General features: G+C 36.2%; 1 protein-coding gene across 2 annotated transcripts in view; it reads left to right on the top strand.

The window, feature by feature from the left end:
* Positions 1–17695, top strand: part of RGL1 (ral guanine nucleotide dissociation stimulator like 1) — an 88793-nt gene that overhangs the window by 48106 nt on the left and 22992 nt on the right. For both annotated transcript variants that reach the window (XM_026703263.2, XM_026703264.2), the window contains exons 5-9: positions 6740–6924; positions 10659–10771; positions 13962–14177; positions 14901–15004; positions 15754–15838. In XM_026703263.2, coding sequence (XP_026559048.2) covers positions 6740–6924; positions 10659–10771; positions 13962–14177; positions 14901–15004; positions 15754–15838 — 703 coding nt within the window. The remainder of the gene's footprint in view (positions 1–6739; positions 6925–10658; positions 10772–13961; positions 14178–14900; positions 15005–15753; positions 15839–17695) is intronic.

Genomic DNA, 17695 nt, shown 5'->3' with positions numbered 1-17695 from the left:
ATTATTTTAAGTTTTAAATTTGATTTAATATATGAATGCTTTTAGCATTGTGCTTGAAGGATTTTAGTCATCTCAATGCAAAATTTCACTGAAACACATGAATTGCTTTCATGACAAAATCAAGCTAGAACCTGTCTTTAACTATCAAACTTATAGGAAGGATATCAAGGTTGAAATAGAAAACATTTTTAGTTTTAAAATGTACAAGGACTCTTTTTCTATATAGTTGGGTGTGCTGTACCAGCAATCATCAAGAGGATGATTAAGCATAATGTCAGAGTCACTGTTACTATGAGTGGTTCCATCTTCACTGATCTGTTCAATAGAACACACGTGGTATTATGGATCATCATGCATGAAACAACTTTAGCTTTTCCTTTTCCTCCCAAATATGCATATTTTCAGTGTATGAGTGATTACTTCTCTGAAATAGGGACAATCTGTAAGACTGACAGGATGTGAAATGCTAATGATGATACGAAATGTAAGTTGCCTTGATGTTCTGTTTTTTTCTACAATACTGTAATATTCAAAATCACTTTCGGTATGTATATTGCTCCTTTCTTGTCCCTCATATTATGTTTAAGTCAATTTTATTCACTTCACAAGTTAATAGTGCAACATAAGTGGCACATACTGTATATCTCCTAGCACTCCAGCCCACATTCATCCATCTGATAAAACAGATTGCTATTTTCAAAAGTTCATCCCAGAATAAGCCACTCTCTTTCTTTAGGAAAATCAGGGGAAAGACTTATGCTTGTTCAATTTTCATCTATAACCCTATGAATTTAGTATGATTGAGGGAGAAATAATTCAGTGAGTTTCATTGCTGAGAATACTTTTTAACCAATCCAAGTTTCCCAGCACTGATCTCGGAACAACAGTGTACTGCCTATAAAACTCAAACTTCTTGCAATAAACAGAAACTTGAAGTTCTTGCTCCAGCATCTGAAAAGCCCCATAGTCTGATTCTTTTGTCCCTTCAGAAAAAGTAGCATGACTCTGAGCTAATTTATTAACCTTTCAGGTCTTGAGAAATGTCCTTACTTGGCATTGACACAATGTCTTTTTTGGGTTAGACTTTCTGATTTTTCAATGCCTGGCAGAAAATAGTCTCTGCATTATTCTCTCCCTCTGCCCTTTTGTCATGAAGTAGTCATTGTAGCTCACAAGATAATTTAAGCTATCTCAGATATGCCAAGGGGGCTTTGGCATAATATGGTGGAGAGATAAACTGGCTGGGCTTGGCTCCAACCTATGCCATTGATTTCCTTCTGGTGTTGGGCAAATCTCTTGATCATTGTATAATTTTTTAAAACTATACGGCTATAAAATTGAACTGGATTACTGTAGATACCTATTTTTTCCTTCTCCAAGACAGAGTGGATATTGAATTCCCTCCTCCCTGTCTCCTATAATTGCCTTCCTTTGGGAAATGATTTAAATTTTACCTTTGAAAATGTATGTTATATTTTTTTCCTTCTGTGGCCACCAGTTATGGTATGCAAACATCAACATAAATAACTTAAATTAGGCAAATAATAGTATAAATAACTTTTTTTAAAAGACCTAGGAAATGTAGTAATTTAGAAGTAGTAATTAGTTTATCAAATACTAGAATCTCTGATGATAAAATTGCAGGATCACTCTGTTTTTTTTTAAAAGTATCATTGCCTTTGGTTTTACTTTTAATGATGCACTTGCCAATTTACTACTTCTTTGTGGTCAGGATTTTGTTGTCTTTGTCTCCTGTTAATTATTTCTCCGGTAAAGCAAGGTGTCCTCTTTCACTGTTTTATAAATAATTGCAGAATGGAGTTAGTTGAAGCAACCACTGAATGAATGTGAAAGACTTCTTTTACCGCCTGGGAAATCCTCAGTAAGAGCTGTTTCAAGTTTTGTTTGTGCGGAGTACAATCAACGTTCATTCTAGTAAAGGGTAAAATAACAAAAGAAACCACTGTGGCTGACCTAAGGAGAAAAAAGGCCAAATAGTGACAATTAAGAGAACTGGAAAATTGGGGAAGGTTCCAAAACAAGCCAAATTACTTGCACAATGGGAAAACAGAGGAGTGAGATCATAGTGGTTTAGTACAGTCCACATAAATGCCGATATCATGAAATTATAGAGACTTGTTATAACATGCATCATTTCATTTCAGGATCCTAAATGTATTTTCATATTATTTTTTTTGTATGGGGTCACATTCTGAGCTAGCTCCTTGCAGAGTATTGACTGTTATAGGCAGTGGACAAATATAGGATTCACTTTATGGTAACTTTTAATATATTATGTGAAATTACAGTGAGTAAGAAAATGTAACGGTTTTTAATTTGCAGTGAGTGCCATTATGTGCAGCTTTTAATATGTCCCAGTTTGACCATGTTTTCATTGACCAGTTTAGCCCTGATAAACATGGCTACCAAATGGATGATTGTATTTTTTTGGTCCCATTTAAACCCAACAAAACCTAGGTTCATAATAGTTGAGCTCCAAGCTTTTAAATCTTGGGGTTTTCTTCTCCTGTCCTGAATTATGTTTATATTTGTATAGACTTGGATTACAGAGGAGTTGGTGAAAGATTTTAGATTTCCATTTGAAAAGCAGTTTTCTAAAAGTATGACTATGATTCGACATCGTTTTTTCAAGAAATAGAAGGTAAAGTTTTTTTAAAAAATTAAAAAAGTTCTCACCAAGCAGGAAAGATTTCATTTGGTTAATATTCTTTTTAAGATCTTGGAAACTACCTCTGTCTGTGTTTACAGCTGGCAAAAACAGGGAGTTACTTTTCAAGGACATTAAACATTGAGGCTGCTACAAGGTTTGGCCTTCGATCCAGCCTTTTTCCGGAAAGCTTTCCTCCCTAATGTGCTGATTAAACAGTCAACAGATGGGAGGCCAGTAAGTTATAAGGGCAGTCTGCATAGTTTGTTTTATTGCCTCTGTGTTGATTGACATGAGTTTGTAGGGAAACGCAGAGCTTACTGTAACTTTGAACTCTAGTAAGAGTGCAATCATGTGTCTTATCCTTACTAATACCCACATTCTGAATGGAATACAAAGGGAGAAACTTTACACCTTCCAAACAATAACACGTATTGTCTGGTCCAGGCTGACATGCTTGTACTGTGTATGGAACTGATAACATTCCTACTCCACGGAGTTAGCTGCAATCTTATCTCCTGGAGAAAGACTATCACTTTCTGAGTAGAGTGGTCCCTTACACATTTCTGAAAAAGAAAAAAAAAAGTTCACGTACATTTTTGTTACAGTGATTTCTATGATTAATTGTGTGCAAATAATTCTTTGAAAATTTATACATGGAAAGTTTACCTATATAGACTCAGTGTACCATGAGAAAAACAATGACTAGGGGATCGTTGTAAGTGCCAAGCTTTTGCTTTGTTAATTGTTGATAGATAACATCTAAGCTCCTGATGCCCATTTTCACGGCTTTTCTGCCTTTAAGTACAACTTCGTTGAGACAGCTCTTCCAGCTGACAGACCCTTTAAAAAGGAAAGCCTGCTCTATAAAGGACACAGCCATATTGATTTAAAGAGACATTAGGAAAGAGTACAGAAATTCAATTTTATGTAACATTCATACCATGGCCCAAAATAGGTTTTGCAGAGTTTTGAGACAGGATTAAACATAGTTAATACTGTAAGTATTAAATTAAAGGCTATAAATAGTTATGTAAGTAGACACTCATTCCCTGGTCACCTTCAGACTGGCCTATTGCAATGTGCTTTACATGGGGCTGCTCTTGAAGAGTATCCTGAAGCTTCAGTTGGTACAGAATGCAGCAGAGCAAGCCACATTAGCTGCCAGTTTGCTTCCAGGTCCAATTCAAGGTGCTGGTTTTAACCTTTCATTCATTCTGGGCATGGTACTGGTTATCTGAGGGGCTGCTTCTCTTTGGTTACATCAGCGCCTCCTAATAGATCTGGCAGGGTAGCCATGTTGCAGGTACATCAGCTAGAGACTTTCATTAGTGGGTCTTAGAAGATATGCCTTCTCTGTTGTGGCCACCTTGTAGAACATTCTTACCTCACTAAATTAGATTAGCTTCCTTTGGATATTGTGTGAAGCCTCAAGTCATGGCTATGTTGTCAGGCAACCAGAGACTTCCATAGATGGAACCATTGTTGAGATGTCCATTTTTATTCTCTCTTTGCTATGGTTTGTATCTTTTACTTTTTTGATATTTATTAATAAGTTTTTTTTAAATTTTGTACATTTTTGTTTTTATCTGATTGTTATTCATCATTCAAAATCACTTTTGGTGAGAAGGGCAGCTATATAAATTTGATTAATAAAATAAACTTCTGTTGATGAAAATTTGTACACTATCAATCAATTCCCTTTCTCCAAAACTTTCACCAATGCTTTTTTTAAAAGCTATCATCTTTTTTTCCAGTTCTGCACATTTCTTTCGCTAATTTTGGCTAAGCCAAATTATTGTTATTCGGGGAGGAGTTGTCAGAATTGTTTGTTACCAAAACGATTTGAAGCACATTGAGGCAATGCTTCCTGATTATGGATCTTCCAGATATGTGGGCTTCAGCTTCTAGAATTCAGAGCATAACTTTGATGGCTGTTGAATTTTGGAAGATGAATCCCACATTTGGAAGCACCCCATAGTGGAAAATACTACATTCATAAATGAGGTTTAGGGCACAGCATTAAGATTCTCATTCACACCCTTGGACAGTGTTTGTCAGCCTTGCAGCATCCAAATGGGCAGGATTACAGTTCCCAGTATGCCCAGTGGCATGGTAATTTGTCCAGGTTGCCCAAAATTGATAGGTGCTATTCTTTAATGTGTCAGGAGGTTGCTATATAAAGGCTTTGCTAAGGCACAATGGTCTGAGCTTAGAATGTGCATACTGTAGAGAAAGAACAAGACTGAAGTGTTTCCCGTCCACTTGTCCATAACAATTCATTTCATCACAGTGAGGGCTGTTGAGCTTAAAACAGTTAATACTACAGGATTTATATGGATTTTGTTTTCATTTGGCATTTCCTTTTCAGAGAATAACAAGAACAGTCAGTCTTTCAACTTTAGTTGTACTTGCTTGCTAGTATGCATAAGAGACCTTAGTTACAGATGGAAATCTAGGGCAAGCCTCCACTTGATACTGAGAATGTGATTCAGCCCTGAAATTCTGCAAGAGCTGAGATTTTTTTAGCACAATGTATTGAAACGGAATGCTGCAAAGTGTGATGTTTAAAAGTTAGTTTTGTGTGAGAATGGAGGAAGGAGATTTTTATTCTTCCTTATTCCTTTGGATAGCAATTTTGGGGGACATGTTGATATAGCTGATTTGTGTGAGTTTCATGGTGCAGCTGACTTGGCTTTCCTGAGCACACCTTATTATTTATTTATTTAGTTTGCAATATTTATATCCTGTCTGAATCCTAACAGGATTCTGGGCAGGTAAGAACAAGATAAAACATATAATCCAAAAACCAAACCCACCAAAAAGCCAAAAACCAGCACAAGGCACCATGAAATAACTAAGGGCTGAAAGCATATTCAAACAAGTAAGTTTTAACTAGTTTTGAGAAATGCAAGCTGTGTTGTGGTAATAGCTTGTGGTGATGGTATTCCAGGAAGGGGAGATGGTATTCCAGGAAGCTTGGGGGGTCAGAGGTTTCAGTCTGAGTTTGTTTGATCCTATCCAGATCCTCAAAGGTTCCAGATACTGTTCAGGATTTCCAGCCTGGCATCACATAGTGATGACATCTCATCTCATATTAACGGATGATCTCCCACAATAATCATCAATTGCTCTTTGGTAGTTGACCAACACTCAATGCCACACAATGCTACTGAGTAGATCATCACTTTATATATTTTTGGTTTTAGGTGAATTGGTATATGCCTATTGGAGAACAATCTCCTTCCACCGCAGCCATGCTATTTTCAGCCTTGCATGTACCACCCTTTTGCTTTGCAACTGGGATCCTAAGCAATTGAAGGAGTTTGGCTTCACCAGATCTTTGCTGCTTACATGAATGGTGGACGTGTTTGGACTAGTCTTAAGCTACTCATTCTTCTTGATATTGAGGCGCAAATCAAATTGTCTAAGAAGCTTATTCCCTATCTGGATACAATGGAGTAGTTCTTTCCTGTTGGTAAACTGTGAGCAGGACATTGTCAGCATGGAGCAAGGTCCAGGGAGGGCCCAGTGATGCAAGTCTTACATGATGGTATCCATGCTGAGAATGAACAACGGTGGCAATAATACCAAGCCTTGGTGCACACTACATTTCACAAGAAAACTGTCAGAAAGGCTTGGAAGTGCATAATACTTGGTTGCTGGTGTAAACATAAAGCTCCTGGACTCATTTTATGAGTGCTTTGGGCATCAATGGTCACAAAGTGCATACCATATCAGTTGATGCGAGACGTGATCAAAAGCTTTATTAAGATTGGGGAAAGCAGGTGTCATGGCTTCTGTTTGCTATGCTTCTGCATGAGTACATGAGCCACAAAAATGGCATTGGTGGGTCTGAAGCCTTTGACCAAACCCAACTGATTGATACTGATTTCAACAAGGACATGGAGGTGCTGGTTGAGTCCAGCACATCGTTACCTTTTAGAATGATCTCAGAATTATAGCACCATTGATTTTTAACCTATTTTGGGGTTTTAGGTTTTGTTGCGTGACCGGGAGTATAATGATACTGAGGTAGCTGACTGTATACAATGTATTTCTGTTTTGCAGTGCCATCGCCTCAATACTGAGAGCCTGGTTAGACCAATGTTCAGAAGATTTCCAAGAGGCACCTCATTTCTTTTGTTTGCAGAAACTGCTGGATTATCTGACCAGGGTCATGCCAGGCTCAGACCCTGAAAGAAGGGCACAGCAACTCTTAGAGCAGTTTCAGAAGCAAGAAGTAGTAAACAACAGTAAGAATATTCTGCAAATATTTTAACAACCACTTTTTATATTGGACTGTTTCGGCATTTATTAAGCTGTGATATCAGTTGGAATACAGTAGGATGAGAAAAAAAAAAGGAAAGGTGGCTTGTAAACTTTCAGTTTAGTGCGCTTGGTGAATCAATTTTCTGATTTTTCTCTGTAGGAAGGTGAGGAGCCAAACGCTTTTGCCAAATTCCCTAACATTTAAAATGATGCTTTGAGATGATTAAGTTCAGCTTGCAAGTTTTCAAAATAAATTGCTCTGATTTTTCACTTTTAAAATTGGTCTCTCCTGTGATCCAGTAGGGATTTCTTTTTATTACTTTCCTTTGCTCCTTTCATGACAAAGGAAGTGTCTGTGACTGTTTTTTCCTATCTGAATGGCCTGGTGCTGACATCCGAGGACAAAAGGAAAATTTACGTTAGCAGGTCAAAATGCCACTGGAACAATTGTGAACAGTAGTGACACTGGAATGCTGCTTGCAGTGTCAGGGCTGATAAATAGCCTTTTCCCTTCCCCCAAGACAGAAGGTTTCCTATGGGCATAATTAGCATATCTAGAAAGCCATTGGAACTTGCCTGATGAACACAACCAAGTGAATGTCCAGTTTTCACAGAGAAGCAGTAGGAAATGGATAGGAAATGATAGCACACAATAAGGAATGAATGCAATAAACTTCAGGAATTATTTTCCCCTTGAATATTATCTGTCTGAATGTTGTAAAATGTATAAGTTATATAACTAGTCATCCTTGACACCAAATAAATGTACTTTTTTTTCTCCCAAAGGAAAAACCTAAATGGTTCTTCTCATCCGAAATTTCAAAATCTCCCAGGGTTGTTAATTTGTACCTAATGAACACATATATCAAACAAAGGAAGTCTAAATGCTGAGAACTATAATTAGCTGTTTACAGAATAAAAAGTTCCCACAGAACTTCCTAAGCACAGCTGATACTCTAGCTACAGAAGTCTCGCCTCTTGATTTCTTATTGGAAAAAAAAAACAGAACATTATTTCAGCTGAATCTAAGACAGTGGTGGGACTCAATGTTTTTTTTTTTTACTACCGGTTCTGTGGGTGTGGCTTGGTGGGCATGGCAGGGGAAGGACACTGTAAAATCTCCAGTCAGGGGTGGTATTTGCCAGTTCTTCAAACTACTCAAAATTTCTGCTACTGGTTCTCCAGAACTGGTCAGAACCTGCTGAATCCCACCCCTGATCTAAGATGTTATCAGTGAGAACGCTCAATCCAAATCTTCATCACATTAAAAAAGGTTTTCTGGTCACAGAAAATAAAATACAGGAATTGCTGCAGCCTGTGTAAGGTCTAACTGCGATGGTCATCTCAGAAACCAGATGCTATAGAGCAAGTAGAATTTGTTTCCCCCATAAATAATGCTGTCTAAAACTTCAGAAATGTTTACCAGTTTAGGCAGTCTGGATAAAATAGAGGTCGCACTTTAAATGACGTTAATTCTCTGAGATGAGGGAAGTCTCCACTGTTTTTCAATAGGCAACTCTCACCTACTGCCACAAGTGGAGAGGGTTTTGAGATTCTGTACCAGAGGTAGCTTTTAGTATAACGTGCATATCAGCTTTTTAGAGGAAGAAAGAAATTAATTTCCCCTGGGGCTGAGGAGACTTCTTTCAGAAGCCCAAATAACTTGTTGGATCTTAGCTACCACTTTGACATTTCACTTGAATTGGTTAAGGATCTATTCACCACATACCCACAAGTTACTTGCCTCAGTCCCCTACTTTAAAAAATGTTTCTAAAACACTGAGACATAATTGAAGCACAGGATAAATCAGAAGTCTGTGAAAGTTTAAAAGAAAAAGAATAAAAATAAATGTATGCATATATTTGGGACAAATATAGAAAGATGGGGCTGGATTCAGGAAGGAAAGGAGGATGGGTGAGAAACAAGTTATTGAATGATCCTGCTATACAGAATTAATTAAAGTGCACTTTGGTCCATTTAAGTTTTCTTGGCAAAATTAAAGATCCATAGAGTTCTCTATGAACTGTAAAAGAGAAGAATCTAGGGACAGTATCATGTTGTGGAATGTTTATGTAATATTGTAATGTATGGTTTCCGGCTGTTATTACATATATATTGTATTTTCCACAGTTTAAATTCAAATTGAGAGATATACAAACTCTGGCTCAGCATGAGATTTATTGACAGGTTTTGAGCAAGACATCATCACTGTTCTTAAGGTGTCTCATAAGGTTTGGGGAAAGTTAGTAGGACAATCTCTTATTCATTCCATGAAATTTCCTAAAGTCAGGCATGGATGCAACAATAATATGCTTGGTTTTTAACCACTGGTTTGCAGTATCCTGTGTTCACATGACTGCTATTTGACTTATGACCTTATGCCTTGACTTATGACCATAATGATTTAACAACCAAAAATCTAGTCCCAATTTTGATCGTAAGTCAAGGACTACCTATATTCATTATCTCCCCTTCAACTTACCTAGTTCTAAAAACTCCATTCTACATAAAATGGAGATCAGCATCATATTTACTAAGACAGTCTACTAATCTACAGATCAAGATCTACTTTATGCCAGCTGGTGGGTTGTTATTGTTGTTTTAGCTTTCATGGATTATCTCCCTTCATGTGTTTTTCTGCCAAATTCAGGAAGTTTCAGTAGAATTAGAAAGCTGCCAGTTATCTATTGCCAGATATGAATGCACTAAAATAAATTGGTTAGTTCTACAACCTAAATGCCCTAACTTTAGAATCTAGGGCAGTTTGTTTCTCAACAACTTTACCTGGGAGAATCAACTCCTGGAATAGCAAATAAAGGAGAAAGCAAAACAAATGAAAACAAACTATCTTCCGATTCTTTATTTTAAATCAGCCTCTGTAGCAACTTTCTTTTCATTTGACTGCTCTTGCTAGAAGAGCTGACACTTTGATTCAAGTAAGGATGTGCTCAGGAGGTCGCACATAGATTCCAAGCCACTGGTTTGTTATCCCGGTTATTAAAAGTGAAATATAAGAGAAAGAGAAATAAAATGACTTCTTAAGTAGAAATAAAATGACTTCTTAAGTAGATCACGCTGTAGTGATCTACATGCATGCTACTGACTTCATTACTTCGCTCTGTCTCTTATTCAATCTATTTAACTTTGGTTATTTTCTTTTTGACCATAATCTTTTTGGATGTTTTGAGCATACTCATGTAAAAAGTATAAATAGTATAAAAATCTTTGCCATCATAAACTCATAGCACTCACAGGATTTCCTTCTAATACCTCTTAGCTACTGCCCACAATCTGTCACTGGAAGGGGCCCTCTCACTCTGTCCTCTAGCCTTCTCAGCACATTATATACAAGTGGTTGATGGGAAGTGCCTTTTGGGCTTTAGACTCCTTGCTTCACTTTAGCAGAGCTTTTTACATGTTTCTTGAATTGGGTCAGTGCAGGATGAAAGAAGTCTCTATCATCTTGTTTCGTCAATGTATGTTTCTTGTTTTCACTAAACAACATTTAAAATGGTGTGCCTTGTTTGACCATTCTAACAGTTTTCTCATTTGGCCATGCCCTCTCTTTCCCTTTCTACTCTTTTTGTGATTAAAATCATAATCCTGTTTTTGTCTCAAACTAGTCCTCAGCACAAGATCTAACTTCAATTAGACTTAAATGAAGTAGGATGAGAGGACACATTTAGCCAATGTTCACAATACATTATATCCTGACAGGTGAGATTCATGATATATTTGCAACTGAAGAAGAAACAGAGATCAGTGGATCAGAAGAATTTTCTTCTTTCCCAGAGGACCTGGTAGCAGAACAGTTAACTTACATGGATGCTGTAAGTATAAGCAGATGTATATTTTTTGTAAGCATAAATGCAGATTATGATTCTGAAGTATTTGCTTCATTTGTTCCTTAAATTTTTATTTAGCTTTCCAGCCATATGGTATCCAAGACACTGAACAGTCAAATATAGTAAACCAACAATCAAAATATAAAAACAAGTTGATGAAACAACAGAAAACTAATGTATACAATTTTAGTTGATGCAAACAGCTGATTAACCATATGTGACATTTTGGTACCTCTTTGGAAAATGTGTGGGGTTATTTGTTTTTGCTACCTGAGGTAAAATTGCCCTTTATTCACACTGATTGCATGATAAAGTGGGCTGTTAAATTGCTTCATCAGTTTTTCTGGCATGCTCACTGAATGAAGAAATTATTAATTATTAATCAGATTTATATCACCAATCTCATCAAAAGCAACTTTGGGAGGTGCACAGCAATCAAAGAAAAACAACAAATATAAACACTACAAATATGAAACATAGAAATCTGTATTAATGCATACCATAAAAGCAAAACATAGGCAAAGGGAGGTTAAAAATGATCACTTCAATAATGGAGCCATCTACGAAAGTCTCTAGTTAATTTTCTTTCATTTGGGAAATTTGCACATCCAAAGTCTATAATTTTTCTTAATAGTCTTCTCTAACATTGTGCAGTTATTGTGTATCTTTTTTAAATCTTGGAATCAGTTTATGACAAAACCAAACAACAGTTGGTTGTAACTATTGATTAAAATAGGGAGGGATTTTTTGCTTTTTTTTCTTTCCTTTTTTACTTTCCCCCTTTTTTTCTCCCTAGCTTGTATTTTAAATTTTTAAACTTTTTCCTTCTTAAAAATTAAATATTGTTTTGATTAGAAATTAAATATTTTAATATATACTTAAAAGATACTTTTATAATAGCATTTGATAAAAAAACAGCTAAGTTACAGTAGAAGACTGCTGATTTTTTTTATATTGCAAAATTATTGCAAAGTTTAGGGCAAATAGTGAACCAATAGTGAACCAGTTAAATGGCTCCTTAGACAAAGATCATTCTTTGTAAAGATTGATTAAAGCAAGTTTGTTTATGTAATATGTTTATCTGAACTAATTGTCATCCGTTACTAATTGCTGATTGCTCACCAGTCCATTTTGTTGTGCTAGATGTTTTTCTGCAACTAGTAACTGATAAAAATGTTCAAAAGAATTGCAGAACTTTGCATGAAAGTTTAAGTGGAGGCAAGCCATGTTCTAAATCTATTTTTGTTTTGCTTTTGTTTTCTCTTTGACTTTTTTGTTACATTGACGTTCAGATGTGGAATGATAGCCTTAATGAAGTTTTGTTAGTTGAGACTTTGTGACAGGCCAGAATTAGTACAAATCTTGGTTTATAAAACCATTTGAAATCCTTTTATTACTCTGGTTACTTGAGTAACTGTAAGACAGTCTGTTAATTACAGTAAATTCACAGACTAATTATGTTTTACAGTCTGTAAAACCTAATTAAACTTATATAACTATAATCTAGGAGAGCATTCAAATTAAGTGAAGATATTTTGTTTCCAAATATTATATTTCAAGGAACATTCTGTTCTCAAATAATGTAGAACAAGCAGTATTCACTCATTATTCATGATTAAACAGCCTCATGTCTCACATACATCATTGACCTGTTCTAAATCTTGTTAAATATAGTTAAGTGAAATAATATTTTAGATGTACACATATTTAACACTTTGCAGATAAATCAGAATTCAAGAGTTTCCAAAAGTTTCTTTTTTCCATCAACAAAATAAATCTCTCATAAATTGGATATTGTCAGTCTTAGCTATCAGTGATCTATCTCAGGTTATATACAAGCCGGCTCAAATGTTACCATGTTTATGAAATCAGAATATTTCTTGGTCCTTGATTTCTTGTAGCTCATAAATTCTACATAGGGCACTGCTTGGGAATTGTACAGCAAACCCAGCAAAAAATAACAGTTAGGGACATAAATCTACTACTGCAAATACATGGCCATATTATTAAAATTGATTGACAAAAGTTTAGTTAAACCGGCTGAATTCTCACTATTTGTCTGATACCTTTTAAAGCAGTTTGAACCTTTTTTCTGTAGGGTTAATAGATGGAATGAAATAATAAAAGGTATTCAACTGTTAAATTATTCCTAAACCAAATTGGCAAATATTGAACTTGGCTATTCAATTCCAAGCAGGCAATTATTGTAGAATATTTAAAAGCATTGACTAACCACTCAGTCCTCATGCAGCTTTATAAATTTTAATAAAATTAAACAAACAACAAATATTTCCTCAGTCTGGATGAAGTTAGCTAAAGTTAGCTGAAGTCTGGATTAAGATAGCTAAAGGAATACAGACATACATATGTACAAAATATTTGAAGTAATTCTTTAAATCCATGGTTTTAAAGTTGTTCATTGATAGTGGGTCATATAGCCCAATAATGCACATGTGTGCTACTCTTTGCATCTTACGCAATGCAGTAAAACACTATTAACGTTGCAGGAAGAGCTGTGTCACATAAAGTAACACATGTGTTGCAAATGAACTGGCCATGTATTTGCAGTAGTAGATTTATGTCCCTAATTGTTGTTTTTTGCTGGGTTTGCTGTACAATTCCCAAGCAGTGCCCTATGTAGAATTTATGAGCTACAAGAAATCAAGGACCAAGTAACCACCAGTGCTGACCCTTTGTGTTTTTAAACTCATTTCCCTTTCAAACTACCCTCTGCTCTGCTATATTTATTGCATTTTGGTATTTGATCATTCACAAACTAGGACCATGATAAATTTACATTGTTTAAGCATCTCTACCTGAGTCATTCCTCTGAGGCTATATGTTGAAAAAATGGAGAGGGAGAACTCTTCCTTGTGAACATTGCAAAAGTAAATACTAGATAAGTTAAAATTGATTCTTGTATTGTATTATTGCATGGTATTTTTGTTTGCTTACATTATTCTTGAGTATAAATGCATGCCTGATAATACTGCTACTACTTCTGTTATTACTACTACTAAAAAGATTATTGGGAGACTAAAAGACTAAAAAGATGTGCCTGTTGTCAGAAAGGTTTGAACGACCACCATGTTGTGTATTTCAACACAATATATCTAGTAGTAATAAAGAAAATTGGTCTTATAGCCTTGACAAGATGTTTTATGTGTTGTTCCAGACACTGTTTAAAAAAGTAGTGCCACACCACTGTTTGGGCTGCATCTGGTCTCAGAGAGATAAGAAAGAAAACAAACACTTGGCTCCCACCATCAGAGCTACCATTGCACAGTTCAATGCAGTCACCAAATGCGTCATCAGGACCATTTTGAATGGCAAGGAGCTGAAAACGCATCAGCGCGCCAAGATCATAGAGAAGTGGATCAATATTGCACATGTAAAGACTCATTTTGTTCCCCTTGTCTTGGTATTTATACAAATGCTGGATTGTGCGTGTGTGTCCATAGCATGCATAAATATAAGGGTTCATCTAATCCCTATCTTTGAGTGTTATTTTTTCTTCCCCCAATAATATAGACAACAGGTAAACTAGCTTTGGGCATAGCATATCAGATGTCCTTGGAAGTTCAATAGAATAGAGTCAATTTTCCCTGGATGATGGAAAGGCGTTGATATTTATTGTTCAATTTAGTTTGGGAAATAATTCCAATCCTTTCCAGTCCCAATACTTTCTTATTGCATTTATTCATTCATTCATTCACTCACTTATTTTATATGCTGGTCATCCAAAGTAATGGATGGCTTATAAGGTGCTCTATAATCTGAATACTGATACTTCATGAGATAACAATGTTTTTCATAGATTACATTTAGTTATTTTCACTCTCTATACACTGTTTCAGTTGTGATGGTTGGAAACTACGGTATAATATTAAAGACCAAAATGTAAAGAAAGCAAGAATACAGTAACACAAACTCTAGAAGGTATTTTCAAGTCCAGAAAAAGCAACATACTTTTAAAAAAGAACTGGTCAATGTTTATGTAGTTGACAGGTTCCTTAAAAAAAAAGAAGAAGAAGAATTTAGAGCAACAATGCTCCTAAAAGAGTAACTGAGCAATGTGTAACCCTTCTTTGTTCCATTTTCACTCCCTTTATAGGAATGTAGGATTCTTAAGAATTTCTCCTCTTTGAGAGCCATCGTTTCAGCTCTTCAGTCCAATTCCATTTATCGGTTAAAGAAAAGCTGGGCATGTGTTGCAAAGTAAGATCAATATCCCATCCATTCTTGGGCAGTTGCTAGTTATGTCCCCCTATAAGCTTCTGTAGCTTTTGGGACTTGGAAATCTATAATTTACAATTCCTGTAGAGTCGTTGATGGGCTGTTGCAGTTAGATGGGGGAACTGAAGGCAGTCAATAATTAGCACAAAACAAGACTTTTAATTTATGTCTAGCAGTTTGGGTCAGAAATGTCTCTAAGGGTGCCTAATTTAGCTGTAGATATTACTGTTTTCCACAGTTCCTCAAATACAGAACTATCTAAAGTCTCTCTGAGTTAAGGTGTGTGACTCAGACTGAGGGGCTCCATCCCCGGCCAAGGAATCTCTTTGGATGGTTTTGGCCAGTCATATTCTCTCAGTCTAGTCCACTTCAATGACTGTTTTGAGGAAAAGAAGCTTTAAACTACTGAACAAAAAAGTGGAGTATAAATGCCTGCATTTCTGAGAACCTAGAAGCCTGGGGGATGAATTGGGCTGTTGCATCGGGGAAAAATACAAACAAGAAGACTAAATGAGCTTCTTCTTGCTTAACATTATGATTAGAATCATATTCTTCTTACTTAGACAGTGACCTAAAAGAAGAGATGTAATTGGGGATTTGCCTGGGTCCTAAATCCGAGAAATCTCCTTACAAGATGATACCATCATCACAGCCTAATTTTAATTAATGGTTGTTTAGCTTACTTCAGGAAAACTGAAAATCTTAAAATCATTCCATTTTCTTTTGTATAGAGATAGAACGTTGATGTTTGAAGAACTATCAGAAATTTTCTCAGACCATGACAACTATTTGACAAGTCGGGAGCTGCTAATGAGGGTGAGAAGCAACAGATACTTCAGTGACACTGTAATACTTTCCAACTGCAGTGCTCAGTTTTGGCTAAATAATCACCAATACATACTATTAACCTGTGAATAGGTATGCTGGTAGAAGTCCTTTGAGTGCCAAAGATTATCTTGAGTCTTGAGTAAGCAGTTCTCTATATGTGAATATATGTATATATTTAATTCAGCGGTCCAATTTATGAATGGAAAATAAGTTTCATGTATTAGCAGAAATATCCAAACAGTCAACAGCTGATATAAGATGTGGCAAGGCCTATGGCCAGTCTGAGAATTAGTCTTCCTGGCTTATCAACTCTAATATGAAGAGGCTGTTCATTTGAATCATTGAATCTCATTGATAAAGAGAAAAATGGTTTCAGCCTCTTGGAAAGAAGTGGTGATCAGGCTGCTTCTAAAGATGCCAAATTTGGATTTAGAAGATTAAAAATGGCTATAAACTAAATGCCAATATTCCCTTCCTAGGCAAAGGCTTTGAATGGGTGGTGGCTGATCAACTGCAGACTTTCTTATATAAAACTGATTTTCCAGATCTATTTCAATGCACTCACAGATCTGGCTATGAACTATCTTGGGCATCAGATCCTTCTATAGGATGACCTGGACAGGAAAAAGACAGGCAAAATGTGACTCTCTTGTTCCTCCTGGACCTCTCAATGACTTTTGATACCATTAAGTATGATCTCCCCCTGGGTAAGCTATCACAGCTGAGGCATATGGTTCTACTGTAACCTGGATGGTTTTTTCCAGAACGGGTTGCTGGCAATTACTTTCCTGCATGATGATGGTTGGTTTATGGAGTTTTATTTCCTATGTTCTTCAAAATCTACATAAAACCATTAGCAGAAACCACCTATGGACAAATTTAAGCTGCAATGTGGGAATATCCAGGATTTTCATGAAACTGTTTTTGGGATACTTAAAAACAGATGGCTTTAAGTGTGCATGGATTTAAAAAAATAAACGGGGTTTAGATTAGCTTTGCAAAGTGCAATATTTTGAGAGAAGATTCCATTTGATTTGAAATTGAACCAGACTGCTAATATTGAAAACCTAAAGGTCATTTGAGTGATTTTTTTAAAAAAAAATTGTTAGAGAAAGCTGGCAAGGATTGAGATGCATCTGGTATGAGATAACTCATTCCATAGGAAATTATCTGAATATTCTGTGCTCTTCCAGTGAGACAGAAATAAAAGATGATAACTGTGAAAAGTCATTAATTGATACAAAAAGTGGTATAAATGTGCACTATACACGACTCTATCATCTATTCCTTGAAAAGCCAAAGGCAATGTGAATTGAATTATTAATGAGAAAAAAGTATGCCAACTGTGGAAAAATAAGTGAAATGATTGCAAACAGGATATTTTATTTATTTATTTTGTTTATGACTATATAGACCAGGGGTGTCCAACCTTTCACCTTCCCTGGGCCACATTAGAAGATGAAAATTTGGTTTGGGCCGCACATAAAATAAAATAACAGTAATGATATCTGATCATCCAAAAAAACCATAGAAAACATAGTTAACATATTAAATTTATTTGGAAATTAAGTTAGTGAGATGTTTTTATTATTTATTATTATTTATTAAAAATTACTTATTTTTTATCACGGTTTATTTTCCGGCCAAATTTTGCGGGGGTGGGGGGAGAAAGCTCGCTCGCCTCGCGCCTACCTCTCCTCCTGCAAATGGCCCGGCTGGATGAGGCAGGACTGGAAGGCAGAAGGAGCAGCGGTGGCAGGGGAAGTAGCGGCGGCGGGGGTGGCAGCGGGGGCAGAAGCGGCAGCGGCAGCGGGGGAAGAAGCAGCGGCGGCGGGGGTGGCGGCA

Source organism: Pseudonaja textilis, chromosome 3 (genome assembly GCF_049901715.1).
Source record: "Pseudonaja textilis isolate UNSWEBS1 chromosome 3, rPseTex1.2, whole genome shotgun sequence".
NCBI classification, from domain to species: domain Eukaryota; kingdom Metazoa; phylum Chordata; class Lepidosauria; order Squamata; family Elapidae; genus Pseudonaja; species Pseudonaja textilis.
This window is presented reverse-complemented; position numbering and strand designations above follow the sequence as displayed.